The 18,300-nt window shown below is 38.9% G+C and overlaps 1 protein-coding gene across 2 annotated transcripts in view; it reads right to left on the reverse strand.

Moving 5' to 3' along the window:
* Positions 1-650: 650 nt before the first annotated feature.
* The window catches only part of LOC140226962 (G protein-coupled receptor kinase 3-like), a 123,390-nt gene continuing 105,740 nt past the window's right edge, over positions 651-18,300 (reverse strand). The window contains exons 14-21 of one of the 2 annotated variants that reach the window (XM_072307396.1): positions 15,536-15,636; positions 13,660-13,726; positions 12,930-13,025; positions 12,372-12,525; positions 11,548-11,693; positions 10,866-10,979; positions 10,442-10,541; positions 651-1,684 (exon numbers count right to left, since the gene is read on the reverse strand). In XM_072307396.1, the coding sequence (XP_072163497.1) occupies positions 1,638-1,684; positions 10,442-10,541; positions 10,866-10,979; positions 11,548-11,693; positions 12,372-12,525; positions 12,930-13,025; positions 13,660-13,726; positions 15,536-15,636 (825 nt within the window). In that variant the 3' untranslated portion in view covers positions 651-1,637. Of the gene's footprint in view, positions 1,685-10,373; positions 10,542-10,865; positions 10,980-11,547; positions 11,694-12,371; positions 12,526-12,929; positions 13,026-13,659; positions 13,727-15,535; positions 15,637-18,300 lie in introns of those variants that run through there. The other variant, XM_072307395.1, reaches the window with a different exon arrangement.

Here is an 18,300-nt window from a genome sequence, read left to right on the forward strand (position 1 = left end):
TTTGCTTAATTCTGAATTATTCCTACACAATGTCTGACAACTGAATGCATTTTTGTGCAGAATTTAACAGTGGACATTGGAGAAAATGTATTTGACTGCACAAATATTAGCATTGATTTGCACTTATTCATACATCCCCTCTTTCTCTTTTTTTTGAAAAGCTATTCATTCATTTTAATACATGATGTAACAGAACTGTCATTTCGGTGCAAAGTCCATGCAAAAATGTTCACCTGGACAAGAGAAAGTTTACATCTTTGGGCTCAACTTTGAGGAATACTACAAAGGCGAAATAAAAGAGAATAAAGCTTAACTGGTGAGAGGCGCCAGCGCCAAAAAGACAGCGTGCTTCTGCATAGTATCGAGATCCTGCTTTTCGCATTTGTTCCCTGCGTGGCTTGGAAATCAACATTGTCACTGTCTTCGTTGCCAGTTGTTTCCAGTGTATGGAGTTTCATCAATGTCGTCATCATCATCAGCAGCAGCAAAGTCATCATAATCATCATCATTGCGGGGCAACATCAGTATCATCACTCTGTGTGTCGTACACAGCATCATCCTCGGCATTAGCCTCATTTCCATCATCACCATCATCATCCATCATCATCATCAACGTCGTCATCATCTTCATCATCATCATCACCATCATTGTTGTCATCATCTTCATATTGAACTAACACTATGGATCGGTCCTTCTTGAACAGTAGTACGGAGCTAGTTGAACAAAGAAAAAAAAATAAACCTCTTGGACTGTTAGACATAATCTTAAGCTCTACATTCTATGTTGCATCAAGGTTTTGTACCTGAAAAGGGTTTCTCCACAAAAGGTGCCATGTTTTCTTCTCTGTATAATACTCTGACTTATGATACTGAAGAAATGCACATGCCAATAAAAGCAAGAAACAAAAATATCTGTCAATCTTGTACCATGCAGAATGGTATATGATAATCAATTCTAGCAAAGTCTGTACACTGCCTCATGAGTGCAGGCTAGGTACGTCCACACAGAAATGGTGAACTAGGCTGAAAATGGGGTCTGCAACTCGAGACTGTGAGATGCTTCCATGCAGGGAGATGTTGATGCTGGCCACAATGGTGAGGAACTAGAAATATCAGTTTGGGATAGATTACACCCTTTGGAGGCTGAGCCCATTTCACTCTCATAGAGCTGCCAGGATTCCAGCAGGGCATATTCAGCTTCAATCTCTTTATCGTCATCCAAGCCTCAATTATCCGTTTCGCGTATGACGCAAGTTAGTCTGTTGCGTAGTTCACTGCCCTCTAAGAGGCTGAGTCCACCTCTATCTGCCAAACTCTCCCCTGCGTCCTTTTCAAATCTCATCATCATCGTCATCATCACCGTCTCCAAATTCCCCATCCTCCTCCTGTCTGCCCACAAGAGGTCCTCACTGATCACAGCGGTGTCGTCACGGCGACAGGAGCTGCCATTCGGGGGTGTCAAGTCTTACCGCGTGAGGAGGGGGATGGGGGTCAGCGTTTCAAAGGTCTCTCTTTCACGAGGCCGGGACATGTTGGTCACACGGGGGTGGCTGGAAAATGCCCAAGGGGGAGTTGAGGTTTAAATGAACCGGAGAAGGGGGAAGGGCGGGGCATTGGTAGAATGTCTGGGTGTGGTGCTAGCTCTCCTGCGCTACTCCTCGTCCTTTGTAATACATACCACTAGCTGCAGGAGGAAGAGAAAGGGGAGAACAGAGAGAGAGAAACAAAAACTGTAGTTAGATACCTGGAGTATACACAAAACAAATATACATTAATTCCTTACAAACATTTGATGATACTGTGGCAGTCTCACTACATCAATTCTACAGCACTGAATTATTAGAAATTAGAAAAAAAAAATATTGAATTGTTTTAGATGGGACAAATTAAAAAGGAAATCAAATGAGAAGATGGCTTGTCATGTTTTATTGCTGCAGATTTCTTGCAGCCCATTTTAAGGTATTCACAATAACCAAGGACTGATTTTTTTTTTTTTTTTTTTTTTTTTGGGGGGGGGGGTGGAAGTTCTCAGCATTTAACCCCATCAGGCCTACCAACTCATAATGCCATTGACATTGTGTAGAAACCAGTCGCTGAAGGTACTGTCAGGATTAGAGGTAAGATTCTCTCTAAACCCCTCTTTGATAATTGGTGAACGGGGAGGCAGAATCATTCCTCAGGCATTCTCATAATAATTCTGTGATGTATCATCACAAATTTTGGTGTTATCCATTGCTTCTATTCATTAGAAATATACTGTCTTGATCCAAACATTTATTGTTTTCAATCTTATCACAGTAGGGAACAAAGTTTTAAGCTGTCTAAAATTGGATTCTTAATTCCCACCACAGAGTCACAGATTATCAAGCTTTTGTCCTTCAACTTGAAAAATAGATATCAGGATAGATATGGTATCCCAAGAATATTGCTTTATCTACAAGTGTACCAAGATCAATGCTTATCTAACATCTACACTGGTCACTGTGAGCACACTGTGCTAAATTTTGAAATTAATTCCTTTCAGCCCAGTCTCATTCTACGTCTCAAGATTGATAAATTGGCAGAGAATACACTTCATATCATGGAATACCATGAAGTAATGCTTTTATATGACACCTGTCTAACATCATTCAACAACTCAAATAACCTTACATACAACTGAGTAATATTATGGAGTACATAGGGTATTACTACTATTTTGTTTCTTTGTGAAACATATGCACAAAAATCACTCGGACTGTTGAGTATATAATCATGCTAAATATCACTTTTCCACGACTGCATGCAAAGACTGAAGAACAGCATCAAAGCAAAACATTTACAAAGGAATCATTACAGGTATCGTGCTTTACACATAATATTGAAAGAAAGGTGAATGGTCACGGGGAAAAAAATAGTTTCACTGGCAAAATATAGCCAAGAGTGCTGAAGTCACATCTTTCTTTAAGATAAAAAAAAAAAACCAACCTAACAACTTCCCAGCATGTCTGACACATGGTGCATGTTGTTTGAAACCTCAGCTAGCTAGCACAGCACTCAAGCAGACACAATACACTGATCAACAGGATCTCTCTATCTTTGTTGTTGTTGTTGTTGTTGCTGTTGTTAAATTTTGAATAAGTGCACTCTCTTTGTTCAAACAGAATGTTATTAGACTTACTTTCCACATTTTAACTTATTTCTGGTTGAAATATTATTGTTGTTGTTGCTGTTGTTAAATTTTGAATAAGTGCACTCTCTCTGTTCAAACAGAATGTTATTAGATTTACTTTCCACACTTTAACTTATTTCTGGTTGAAATATTACGATGCTACAAAAAAAGACCTTATCCTTGGTACGAAAAAAAGGATTCATAGCATAAGCAATAATTGTCTTTCTCAAAACGGATTATAACACACTGTACATAATGAAAAACATTGCCTTTCAAATAAATAAATGCCTAAAGGTAGTCTTGGTGCTTATTAAAAAAAAACAAAAACAAAAACAAAAACACACAACCAAATAAAGAAAAAATAATACTGATAACACGACATTAAAGTGTAATCACACGGATATAAATGAAGCATCAAACAAAACATAAGGTCCGAGGTACAATTTTTGAGATGTCGTAAAACAGAATCTTTTGAGTAAACGGCACATGGGCACATTGCTGTGCTTCCTTTCATGCATGGGAGATAATACAAACACATCAAGTTCTTAACATTTTTGTGAGATTATCTTGGGACACATTCATGCAGGTGAAAAAGACAACAACAATATTTTGTTGACATGTTGTGCTGTACAAGGACCTCTAAAGGTGTGATATATAAATACGGGCAGATAAAAGCATTAGGGTGAAGGCATGTAACCGGATCGAAATGACTGGCGTCTTTGGATGTGTCGATATGTGTAGGGCAGGAACTAATTATGCTTCATGGTTCAAAGTCCAACTTGATATCACAGTTATTATAATGATGAAATTTTCTTTTGTTATACTCTGTTTTTGACATTTTGGCTTGAATTTTTTTTTTCAACTATGATGTTAACCAGTTAAGCAAGTCAAACCATAATCACAGGTTTTTGAATAGATCTCTTGGCACGATCATCTATTCCTGATTTCAATACTATGGAAGTAAATCTCAACTTTTGACTGCTTCATTTCCTTTTATTTATTAGTTGGGTGCTTGCACTATTGACTTTCAGCCATAATCCCCTGCATAGGATGGTCTGATATATCATTTGTTGTTCATAGCACTGAGGTGTAAGTACAATAACTTGAGATAGGAAATTTGGCCCAAAAAAGACCCCAAAACAAAACAAAAAGAACCAAAACAAAACAACACAAAACAAAACATAAAATGACTAACAATAAATAGAGACTACAAACATATATCATCAAGGAAGCATACACAATAGATAGGGGAAAAAAAGGAGTTGATATATAACAAAGAGCATTCACTTCATGATTAAAGGAGAGTGAAGCGACTGGGTAGAACTGAGCCAAATGTTCAGTTTAGCCTAGGGGGAAAAAATGCAGGGACGGGGAGAGACCTATATGTAAATATATATTAATATTTGTACATATAAAACTTTATATCATGTTGATGTATGATAAACATTTACATACATACATACATCAGGGCTCCGCACTAACTTTTATTTTTGGTGGCCCAAAGGCAAACATCCGACCTTTTTTGGTGGCCCGATCAGGCAACCAAATTCTTCATTTCTGAAATTTTGGTGGCCCGACGTGCGTTTTTGGTGGCCCTGGGCCACCGGGCCACTGTTAGTGTCGAGCCCTGCATACATTACATATACATGTAGAATTAATTTTGCAATCTGGTGGACTACAGGGGGCGGGGAGCATGAACCGTTCAAAGGAGCAAAGGGTAGCCTAAGGGGTGAAAGAAACTGAAATTTTACCAATTTTATACATCCAGATCACACTGAAAACATGAAGGAAGAAAGAATATCAAAGATCGACTGCATCACGCACATACACACACACATTTAAAAAAAGAAAAAAAAAAGATAGACGAACATAGAGTCATGTGACTATTATTGACAGCAACAGTTTACCCAGAATGCAACGCTGTACACGGCGCCTCTCGGACACGGCGGGGAGGGATGCTCCCGGTTTTATGGATCGTTTGTGGGCTTTGGGGGGCTTGCAGCGGAGAGATATAAAACTTTGCAACACATATTAGACTCGACTTGTGGGTGAGAGAGAGAGAGAGTACCGGCAGATGTGTCAGAGCATTTATGGGGTGTTTGCAGAGTGAGTGTTCACAGAAAATATCATGGTTTGTGGTGAGTTTCCCTGCCTTTCACAGACTCACAGTCACGTGGTATCGTAATAAAGATTTCTCAAATTGTGTGAGCTCTTTTCACACACTGACCAGTGTCTACACATTTGCTACGCTAAGGACGAAAATATAACTATGAAATTGGACAGATGGCTATGGAGGAGTGCTGAAAAGTGAAATACCGACACAACAATGGGGGGCAGAGCCTCAGCCTATTCAAATATTGTTTCATTGTTTCTTTAAGTGTAATTTACAAGTCGGCTCTTCGCAAGCGGCCGTAGGTATTTTGAATCGACTGCAATATTCGTGACTTCGCCCATACTGCTTACTTTGTGGGTACACATTGCTTTGGTTAGAAATCATAGAAAACATCATTTTTAAAAAAATCAATCACAATCCAATAAAAAAAACAATCAAAGATATTACACAAGTTATGTTATTTGTAATATTGTCTAAGCTGCTCATTCACAGACACACAGTAAACGCATTGTACACAAACAACAAAAAGCCTTAATCAATCTGATAGTATACATATCTTAAAAAAAAAAGAATTATGGAACTACTAGCATTTAGAGAATAGTTGTTATACTTCAGTCATAGGAAAGAGTTAGACTTTACAATTTGCATTTTTCAGTACTTAAAGTTACATCAATTACGCACAATTTTCAAGACAACACTTCCATGTTTCCGCTACAAATTGTTTAGGATTTTCATGTATCTATTAAAGTGAATGATAATAGAAGAGGGGGGTAGAATGAGATGTGACGAAATCAAAGACCTAAGAAAAACGGTCATTTCATGAACACCAAATTATGAGTTGTGTTTTCAAAGCGGACATTCCAGTTTGACTGTCAAACTATGTTTCCTTTCAAAATATGAAATCATCTGCTTCATATGCACTGTGTTGTTGTTGCTGCTGCTATTGTTTTCTTCTCCCCTCATATGTCACATGTCAATTCAAAAGCAGCGTTTACAGGGATGATAGAGAGGGAAAAATTGTCTTTTTGCTTGTGTTTTTGATACATATTTTGCATACTACATCCACCCATTGTCTGGCGGGCTACTCAGGTAAGAAATGTGCCTAACAGACGAAGCAGGACAGAGTGCCAGTTGCTGATATACAAGTGAATGATTTCATAAACAACATTTCATTCAATTCTCTAGTTGATTTTTGTCTGTACATTAAAAGCTACACACACACACCCATACACACACACACAGCTGTTGCGGAATTATTCAAAGCTGTGTGCTCTCATTATACATTTTCCAAAAACGTTTTGGATAGTGCAAATCGGTCATGGCATGAAACAAACAGACTACAAGAATGCACACAATACCTACTTCTTTTCTGTTATTTCTCGCTAGAACCCATCAATTTAAACCTTGAATTGATGTTCAATGACGTAAACAAAGGAGAAAAAAATATATGCACATGATATTAATCATTTCTCTATAAAAACATACAATCTGATTGTTAGCATGAAGTCAATCGAATAATATCTCCAGTTAATCAGCTATGTTTCTAAACAGAAAAAAAAATCATGAAGATGTTTCTGAAAAATGAAAACATTGCCTCAGCTTTGATGCTGCTCTGATGAGCAAAGTTTGAACGGTGCAATTTCTAACAGATGTCCTATATTGAAAACAATTTCCTCATAGCTGTGAGATTTGTGTAAGATTACAGAACATAGACTACATAGCCATGCACATCTGAAATTCGTCTCTACTCACATGAACCTCTGGACTCAAATGGAGTCAGGTATTGGAGTGCTCGTAGTGCACAGCACAAGTCACCATTTTCATTTTAAAAGCAAATAAACTCCATAATTTTATTGACTACCTGCGTCGACCTGTCTTTTTTTTTCAAATTCATACATTCACATCATTTTTATTTGTTTTTAATCATTTGTAGCACACTTACAATAGTTTCTTGCATGTACAAAGGTTGTTGATATATCATACTTTCATCCTTTAACACACACTAAGCAAATCTAGAGCACAGGACTAAAAAAATACAAAAAAGGATTCTTTTCCCCATAATGAATAATTTTTTTTTTCTCGCTTACATTTCACACAAAAGACGTAAATGTTTTCAATTTAACAATTGTATACTGGTTAGTTTAATACAAAACAAGAAAATTTGATAACACATTTGTAAATGAAACAAAACACTTTTTTTGTCTTTTTTCTGTCTTTTTTTTTCTCTGACATTCTTCTAATATTCAATCAGTGAAATAAACCGAAGGCTACTCACTGTAAAACATAATGAAAATATGAAGTATAGCAGTGTATAATATAACTCCTTTTGAGTGTGTTCAGTTAACTCACAAAGTGATGGCTACTATCCTATATGAAGAAATATTAAAACTCGCTAAAAGAGTTCTGGCGGATTTTGTATGTGTTCAATGTATAGCACGAGAGTACAACGGAATCTGTCACAGGAATGCTGCCTCATTGTTTGTTTCTATCTTTGGCCATTGAAGACCGACACAACACCTGCTCCTAGGTCATCTCAACTGTTTTATAGCGCATCTCCCCCTTGCTGCTATGTGACAGTCACTCTCGAGAATTTCACAATACAGCAGCGCAAGATATGTAAAAAAATCCTGTGTACATACTTGTGTGCCTACAACAATTTGGCAGTCTCTCTAAATTTCTGAAGTGATCAGATAAGTTGTGTGTTCTGCTCTATAAATACTACTGGTATATAATAATAATAATAAATATAGGTACACTAGGACTTGTTCTGTCTGAGTCTTAGCATATATTTTGTCTTTTTCTGTGCAAACATGTGCTATGGCAAACTAGCACTTCGCGTTCTGTGTCACATTGGTACACCAGGGTACATGGTCATGTATTGAGACGAATCGTCGCTTCGATGTTATCAAACTTAGGGTTGGAGTCATGCCTCATACGTACTGTGTGTCCGAACAGATGTCAAAATCAGAAACAAATAGGTCCTATTCAATGGATACAAAAACACAATATCATCCTCTACCCATTACTACTCAGATTCTAAAGTCTAACAGACAGCGTTTCATCATGTTTGATAGTCAGGTAGTGTATACAGTCGCAGTACTGTGGTAAAAAGTTCGTTTTCGCACTCCACGAGTCATGTTGTCGGTACAAACATACATATATCTTTGAACATACTCAGTTTGTCATTCTAGACAGAGATATAAATAGCTTTTGCCTGGAGATAACGCAGCCCAACTTTGTAAGAGTCGGAGTTGGCGCTGCGACTGTGATCACAATACAGATCAAAATATTCAACTGCCCATCCTTGATATATCAAGGTTTACGTCTTAGCTGTCGCGAGACCTTGCTACACGATCAACTCTTTCCTCACAGTCAAAATGGTTGTCAGTATACACTTACTTTCCCTCTACCAGGCAAATGCCATGGCTGCATAAATCATAAACATGTGTGAAAATTATTGTTGATACGGAAATTCAATTTCACAGGTAAAACATCTTCAAGCTGAATAGCCACATAATGGTTTATTCACATTTGAAATACATGTACTCTCAAAAACGCTTGCAGCAAAAATGTGATTTCTTGATTTTTTTAATCATTTTTTCTATTTAAAAAAATAGAACCGAACAAAAAAAATAACATACACTACATTTTTTTTTTTTTGTGAGCAGAATGCTGTTAGGTTTTCAAGGTTTAGAAATGATGTGGTTACAAAAAAGTCAAGGGGTGGGACTGTTGGCCTGCTGAGTTATCGCTGGATATGTTAGATCAATCACCTGGCATTCATGTGGGTTAGTCTGGTGAAGAAGAAAGAGAGATGTCATTGTGAAAATAAACCTGAAGCTTGCCCGAGCCTTTGCTGGGCACGAAACGGCGACCAAATGACTTCGGAGGGGTTATACGACGTTATCATGTGAGTTAGTGACACCGAGGGCAGCACTGAAAAGCCCACACCACACATACATTATACATATAGCACCACCTTTCCAATGCTATTGCTTTAATGCCCAGCACTACATGGTTATCAGAATTATATTTTTACAAATGATAATAATAAGTCTTTTTCCCTTCCTTCAGCCCTATCTTGTGAAAGGGTCTTGTCAAAATTTCACTCTAACCAAGTATGGAAAGTTTCCAATTTACTATACAGCAGATAAACTGAGTGAGTAGGGACTTGGATCAAACAATAGACCGGGTTGACAAATTTTACCTTTTCTTTTCTTCTTTGAGCAAATATGCTGATATCCTTTGATTAAAAATTTGTACAATTTGCTACTGTATTTCCTTGTTTGCTTGTATTTTTCCCTAACACAAGCTGATTACAAACAAACACTAAAAATCCATGAAAATATGCACAAACAAGATTTGCACTTCCTCTAATTCCGTTTTACATCATTGTCAAATGAGCTGCCATGATACATGCTATGAGGACATCCATTTACGGGTCAGCAGTACTGAATGCTTTTTTTTCTCTTTTTCTTGCTTTTTTTGAACCATTGTCACTGCTGAAGAGCCATTTTGGTTTTAATACACTTGGGTTGGTTTGACCTGCTTTCCTGGATGAACGCTGGTCATGTCATGGGGATGTGGGTGAAAGGAAAGGGGAATGCCTATTAGGAAAAATTTGGGGCCAAAATTTCCTTTTTACATGCAAATTTTCTTGGAATCTGAACTTGATACACTCGAGGTACTTCTATTGTCAAGAAGATGGCACCAATAAGTTCTTCTTGCATCCATCATGCAAGGGATGTATATTTATATAAATATATTGTTGGACCAGCACAAGCAGCTGGAAATACTTCAGAAGCTTTTAATATTCGACATTACTAGCAGACCTGAACAACTCCTTGATCAAGGTAAAACAGGGCATTTGAAAAAAGAAAATGTGCCCAAAATAGACACCAGCAATTTGTTAAGCTAATACATCTAAGCCATTGCATATATGCATACTCGCTAGGGATAACGAAAATAAATTCAAATAGAAAAAAAAAAAAAAAAAAAAGTTGTTAAGTCATTACAAATGCATGATTCGATTGGGGTGATCGGGGTCAGAATCTGGGAGGGATGGGCTGTAGGAATGGTCTGTTTGGGGGAGGGGGGTAGAGGAGGTTGTTAGTGTGGGCCATTGCTGTTGCGCTGGCCTAGTGGGGGGTGGTGTCGCATGATATCAGTGGACGAACCTTGGGTCGCAAACATCTTGGGGCCCTTCCGCAGCATGCGCTGGGCCTCGTCGAAGGTGCCACGAATGTCTTTGAACCACTGCACGTACTCCGGCTCCGACTGTACCAGAAACGGGAAGGAAGAAAGTGAGAGAGGATGTTTACGTAGACAAGACATAAATAGATCAATTGATCATTAGATAGAAAAATCGGTTGACCGAATTTATGTCAGGATAAATTAACAGGTGGGTAGATGGAAAGATGAGAAAAATTAATATATGATATGAAATACCCTTACACAAGGCTTCGGGCAGTGGGTTGAAACCAGATACAAGCATGGTTAGCAACAGTTGTGTTCACAGATATTTGGGTTTGCACAAGGTTGCTTAGAGCCAGTTTCCATGGCAACAAATGGCTATGATGTCACACTTCAATACTCCCTCACCTCTGCCCTGAGAATGCAGGATTTGCCAGCCTTCATCTTCAGAGTGATGCTCTTGTATCCCTTGATCGTCGACTCCTCCACTGACATGACGTCCTCCAGGGTTATCACATTCTGCTGCTGGCACAAACAGACAGACAGACACCACACAGACACACACACAGACACACACACACACACATACATACATACATACATACAGAAAATGAGAGATATTTTGTTAGGTGCATATCGACATATAGAGACAGATAGGCTCATATTTACGAAGGTGGTTTAAATTTACACCACGGTCTATGCAAATTTCTTCTCCAGAAATATGATTGTCAGATCGGGTACGCCAATAGACGTTCAGTAACAAACATGCATTGATGCGTGCATGTCAAAGGTCAAAGGTACTGTGTGCTCTTCCACACTAGTTTCCATGTTTCTTATGAGACACTCTTACAACATGACTTCCATCTACCATATGATCACATGATGAAATGATCACAAGATAGGTAACATGACCTACCCATTGTAAAACCAACATGATCAAGACATTCATATTGTACTGCAGATTGAAGCAAATTGTACTGCAAATTGTACTGTACTGCAGATTGTATTGTACTGCAGTTGAAGCAAACAACTGCATTCGTCACGTTTAAAACAAGGATGGTGGGGGGGGGGGGGGAGGGGGAAGACCAACCTGACTTGGACCCCTGTCGCTGTCGCCAGACCACTCAAGGCGGTTGGGGAACAGGTAGAAGTAGCGTTTCTGCCAGGTGTTGAGGAAGGGGCCCCCCAGCCTGTGTAGGATGCCGTGCATGATGCAGTCCTTGCCTAAGGCGTAGACTGGGGGCAGGGAGACGGATGCAAGAGATATGGCGTGAAATTGAGGCCACGGTGAATATTACATTCAATTGAAATGACTACAACGCTAAAAGACGTAAAAATCATCATCATATCACCCACAGAAAATCACAGATCCCTTAATGATTCCCTCTATACAATGCTGCATTAATATAGTGCAGTGATTCAGACACTACATACTGTATACACCATACTTAGCAAGTCTAAATTTTCGCATATTGGCTACATACACGACCAGATAGTACAGCAATAAACAAGGAAATGTACATGTGCACGTTGCATTCATGTTGGGATCAGAGTTAATACTTTCACATGTCATCAAATTTGTGAATAGCATCCAACTCTCACTGCACAGTCATGTTCTTTGCCTGTGCTTTCACGAAAGCACCGTCTCAAAACTAGCATTTGCATAAAGATATAGATAATTTGTACCAGGTAACTCATAAAGTCTCCATGGTATCTTCTCAGGTAATCAAAGCTCCGAGACAAGTTTCAATCCAATTTTGAGAACTGAAATTTCGAGAAGTTTGGCTGCCAGTGTGAATGGATGAGCAAACTTAGTGAAGAGTTCTCGAAGTTGTTCTTGAAGAAGTTCTTGAAGAACTTTTGAGTTTTGCCAGTGTGACTGCAGCTAGTGATACAAACTCTCAGCAAGCTTACTTCCTTCGTCCATCTTCTTAGCCTTCCGCTTCATCTCCACCTTGTCATGCTCCTGGTTGACCGTCTCAAATATCGTCTCTGCGATCTCCTGCTGCCACCTCTCCGAGATGGTCACCGGGAAATTCTTGTACAGCTCCTGGTCAGCCTCCGACAGCTGGACACAATTCAAGGTGGTCAGAAAACATTCATTTATTCATGTGCTTCTCTCTCTCTATAAAGAACCAATTAATCTCAAGGTAAGTTATTAAGGTATAAAAATTGAGAATAGCAAATTTTGACTAATTTTTTTTCCCTTTGATATAAGTTCTGATTGATATGCATGTTCACCAATCAAGTTTCGTAACAGAGTCCCAGTCAACATCAGATAAAACAAGTGCACTGATGCACCTTGCATTCTTACATAGCATGAAGCATAAAACTAATCCAAGCCATACAGAAATGTGAGCGATGCTTGCAAAGACAATCAAACTTTAGCCCACTTTGTTTGCACAGAAGCAGATTTCAGTATATGAGATCTATCTGACTCTCCATTTGTGTCATGGGATTTGAGATGCCCACCTTGATTCCTTTTACGTCATCCTCGTCAAAGGATCCAATATCGAAGGCATCAGCAGCGTTGACCTCTCCTCGCGGTGGGATGAGAGGTGGTTGGACCTGATGGGGGAAGGATTGACATTCTTTGGGATTAGCATTGATGTTATCACAGTTACTATGGCAATCAACATCACCATCACCACCATCATCATCACCAACACCATCACAATCACCATCACCTTCACCATCGCCATCACCACCATCACCATCACCATCATCACCGTCACTGCCACCATATCACCATCACCATCACCACCACCACCAGCACCACCACCACCACCACCATCACCATCACCATCACCATCACCATCACCATCACCATCACCATCAGTGATAACATGACCCTAATTTTCACAAAGACCATCATTTTCATTATAATCGTTATCATTATCATCACCATTACCACCACAACTATCGCCACTTGATCACAAATTCAATCACTTGCGAAATTGCCGTACAGATTCGAATTTTGGAAATTCATGACGAATACAGTATTCGCTTGCCAGGACATACAAAGAGATCATAAGGGTTCAGAGAGTCTCCTACAAAACCAGGAAGATTTTGAAGGCTGTGGTGTGGCAAATGAGAGAGCAAAATCACTTGTTCTTTCCTCGTGGAAAAAGTGACAATGGTGTGTTGAGAGACATGCTGCCATCACATCAGCATTGATGTTCAGGGATACACTCAAACTTACCTTCTGGTAGTAGACTTGGTTCCAATCTGTGCTCTTGAAGAAGGGATGCTCTCGAACTTCTAATGCCCTGTGGTGAATCAAATAGAAAGAAAGAAGAAAAAGGCCAAGGATCAAATACTTGCATTTAATTCTTTACCATGGAAAGCGTTTTGACATTCTTGCTCTTTGCTGGCTTCGTCACTCCATCGATAGAATGATTACGTAATGCAACTGGCGCTTGAGAAGACGGGAAACCTTGTGGGCATGTGCTTGGATTGTACTCTCGCAGCTCTAATCTGCATCCTAATCTTGACGTCTTCAGACAAGTGTTCCAAGGTCATCCCATACCTCGGCATCTTGCTGCTGTTTACTTCCTCTGCATCTTCTCGCAAACAACTCGATCGACTCTTATCGCATGACCCATCTCGAAAATAGGTCACGAGGTTTGAAGTGAGAATCACTTGTGAGACTATGACAGCAATTAATGCCAACCGAAATTTAATAAGTACGAGTACACAACAACATTTCATCACTTGGTTCTCTGATGTTACAGTAGAAGTGTCATACACCACATCCTCTCATGAAGGTCAAAAGATGCAACATTTCCTGTAAACAACATTTTCAGTTCATTTCATTTCTATCACCGCATTTCATCAAAGTTTAAACAATTGACCTTCCATGACCGTTGACTTTAGCACAAGACCTTGTATAACACTAAAACATCTAACTTATGAAAGAAAAATGATGTAAATCTATATGTTGGGACCAAGTGTCGGCAAGTAAAATTTGTTTATTTTTTTTCCCTATATGGCAGTGTAATCCAACATGGAAGTGGACTGAATCACATTAAATGTTACACATGACATTTGCAGATCATTGGGTGAAATGTATAAGGTCTGGCAAAATGAGTGGATTTAGACAAAATAATTCTTGACATTGAGTATGGGGGGGCAACACAAGTTTCAAACTCTGGATGACAGAGACAGTATAGGAGGCTGAAATGAAGGCTAGCACTACTCAGATGTATGACTTTGTCCTTTTAAATGAAATGCTGAAATACATGTACATGTGTGAGGAATAATGAAGGCAAGAGTGGAGCATCAGAATCAAATGTACGTATCACTTAAAATGAAATGTATTGATTAGTGTGTACTTGGGTATCTGTATACTTTGAGGACTATTTCCAAAGACATTAAAAGGATGGTAAAGTTTGGGTTGAGATGGGGCTTCAGGTTTTCAATGTTATTTAATGAAGATTTTTTGAGATAATGAGAAATCTCTAATGAAATATGGAAGAGCATATAATTCTAAGAGGAATTTGAAGTTTATTTGATGAAAATTGGTTTTGATGTGTCTAAAATATCCCAAACAAGCAATCCTAATAAAAGGTGGGTCCCACTTTTATTAGGTCACTTTGTTTTACTTTGTGTGTGTGTGTGTGTGTGTGTGTGTGTGTGTGTGTGTGTGTGTGTGTGTGCGCGTATATGTGTTTTGATATTTAAGCCATTTCAAAACCAATTTTCATGAAATAAACTTTGAATTCCTCCTAGAATTGTATGCTCTTTCACATTTCATAAAGTGGTTTCTAAGTATCTTGCAAAAAGTTGGAAGCTGAATCCTCACCTCAACCAATACTACAGGCCTACTATCCCTTTAAGGAAACTATCGAAAAAAAGGCACAGAATTGTCGGAAATTGATGGGTAGAAAGGACACTCATACAGATTGCTTCATTTATGTATTCTAATTTCACATGCTATCATTTTTACCTACAGTAACTATAACATGGGGGGGGGGGTGAAGGGGGTGATGAGAAAAGGGCAGAACAGCACCATGTGATGCCAGGTCACGCAGTCAAATGGGAGGAGAATGAGAGAGAGTAGTAAATACAGTACATACCCCCTGCCTTGGCAGCCTAGTCTACTGGATACCTCCCTCTGGAGCAGGCCTTGTAGTAATGATCGCATCTCCTCGCTCATCTTGTCGGGGAACTCAACATCCTGGAGAAAAGAGGAAGAAATACAAGGAGTCCAAAAACCCTGAACAGTAAACACAATTTCTACACTCATTTAAATCAGTAATGATAAATAAGTGTTTATAAAGCAATAGCAAAATATAGCTGAAAGGATTTCATTTCAATGTGAAATAAGATATTAAAGTGTACCAGTCCACAGTTGATTTATTCTACACACTTGCCCATTGAAAGATAGCGGTGCAGTTGAACCTCTCTTATCCGGCCTCCCTTTATCCGGATCTCTCTATTATACGGACGCAATCTCGCCGTGATTTTTGTTTTAATAATTACGGGAGGAAAGGGGGATTCCTAACTCCTTGAGAACTCCTACACAAACACACATGAATTACATATTACTTCGAACATGATTGACATACATTACATCAAATTTCCTTCCAAATTGCTTACCTTCAGACATTTTAACATCCCCAAACATCCCCAAATGTAACAACGAAAGGTTGCAGTATACACATTACTACATGTGGTACTACAATTCGCTACATCAGTACATGTTTATGTATATGTACGTGTATAAAGCATTGAGTCTCCCATATCCGGCCAAATCCCTTATCCAGATGAGCCCCGGTCCCGACTTGTCCGGATACGAGAGGTTCAACTGTAATAGATAATTCCTCTCCAGTTTTCTTCACAAAACTTTGATGATATGACAAAATGCAATTGCTCTATCCAGGCATACACTGCCGATGTACACTGCTATAAAATATCATAACACAGCTGGCATTCAGTTTTGAGACATGAGGAATTTATTCCCAATGCTAACCTTCACCTTTAATGATGACAGATTTTGATATCCTCCTGCCTCGAAGGATGAGGGTGTGTGTGTGTGTGTGTGTGTGTGTGTGTGTGTGTGTGTGTGTGTGTGTGTGCGTGCGTGTCTGTCTGTCTGTCTGACTGTGCATATGTGTGCTTCTGTGTTTTATTACGCTTGGCGACATTTGGACAACCTATGGGTGGGCGTATTCATGATTGATTTGTTTGCTATCTCTACACATCCGTCAAAGCGTGACTTTTGACCTTAGCGACTGCGGATCTGTGCCCAACCGAGGTCAGCTGAACCCCTAGAAGCAGCGATGATATTCCTCGGGGATCAGATCACCTCTAACTTGTCTAACCTTCCCCTTTCAAGAGGAAATCCACACTAAAAATAAGTAAACCTCAAAATAAAGAGAAAAATATTCCCTACAGAACGATACAAAAATGACAAAAATCAGATAAGAAATAAGGAAGATATGATATTTTGAAATCTCACATTCTTTCAGAATACATTTGTGACAGGTCCTTATGAATATTCAAATGAGCAAGTTGATGATGTCATACCCTCACAATTTTTTCATGTATGCTATTTATGAAATTCTGAACTGTTACTTTTAGCTAATACAAGTAAATGCATGTTCTCATACCAAGATATATCAGAGTTAACATTTGTCCTTTTTATTTTGGGTGGTTTTAAGGCAAGTTTTATATTCATACAGCTGAAAAAAGATATTGTTTTCATTTCCGTATATGAAATGAACAAGAAATTGGGAGAGCATGACATCGTCAACTGACTCATTTGAATATTCATAAGGACTGGTGAAGAAATGTTTTCCGAAAAAATGTGAAATTTCAGCATGTCATATCTTCCTTTATTTCTTATCTGATTTTGTCATTTTTGTATCGTTCTGTAGGAAATATTTCTCTCTTTCTTTTGAAGGTAATTTATTTTTGGGGTGGCTTTCCCCTTTAAACCCTGTGGGATGCCCTCTCCCCCGTACCTCTTAGAACCTCTGGGTACCTGCTCGTGAGTTACATAACTGCACCTTGCAATTTCTCCTTATAGCTCGATACAATCAAAGGAGTCATTTGCCAGAAGGAGGACAAATGTCATTTCTAGCGTAATCTAAAACTTACAGATTAAACTAGCGTGATGGTTTCATCGCCTACATCCTGATCACACGACCGGGAGATATCTCTTTCAAGCCCTGATTCGCGACAAAAGGCATTGCTCATGGGCAAACTGCTTTTCCTCAAGGGTTCAATATCAGGCGGTACTGGAGTGGAGAAAATGAAGGGGTTTTCCCCGTGTGTGCCATTCGAAAGGTCATGGCAGAAACCCAAGATCACGGAATTCCCGTTTTGTTCCAGGGTCTCACTAATGAAGTGATTTGAGTGTCGAGAGTTGGGCTGACCAACGATTCCTCGTAAAAAAGATGGTGAAAACATGATGAAAGTTGTAATTTGTTCAAAAGAACTACAGCATTTGTAACGTGACATAATTTCAGTGACCCATTCTGAGGCACAGAGTGACGTGATAAGAGGGAGTTACATGTTACCGACATAAGACACCATTTTAAAGACACAGTGATTCCAGTCTTCACTTAATTTCATCCTGGTGAGTGTTCTTTTCTTTACCCCCTCTAAAACTCTCATTGACATTGTACACAAACATGTTACCATGGTAACAGGAGAGTTCAAATATGACTGACTCCCTGTCAAGCTTGTGTTGAGTTTTAATAATAGAGTAAAACCAAATGGACAAACTGGTCTGTCAAAAGTAGACAGAAAATAAATAAACGTAAACAGAAGAAAACTGATCAGAAATGAATATAATTTATTATCTATTAATGGATCCCGATGGAATCCCATTTTC

Source organism: Diadema setosum, chromosome 4 (genome assembly GCF_964275005.1).
Source record: "Diadema setosum chromosome 4, eeDiaSeto1, whole genome shotgun sequence".
Taxonomy (NCBI): domain Eukaryota; kingdom Metazoa; phylum Echinodermata; class Echinoidea; order Diadematoida; family Diadematidae; genus Diadema; species Diadema setosum.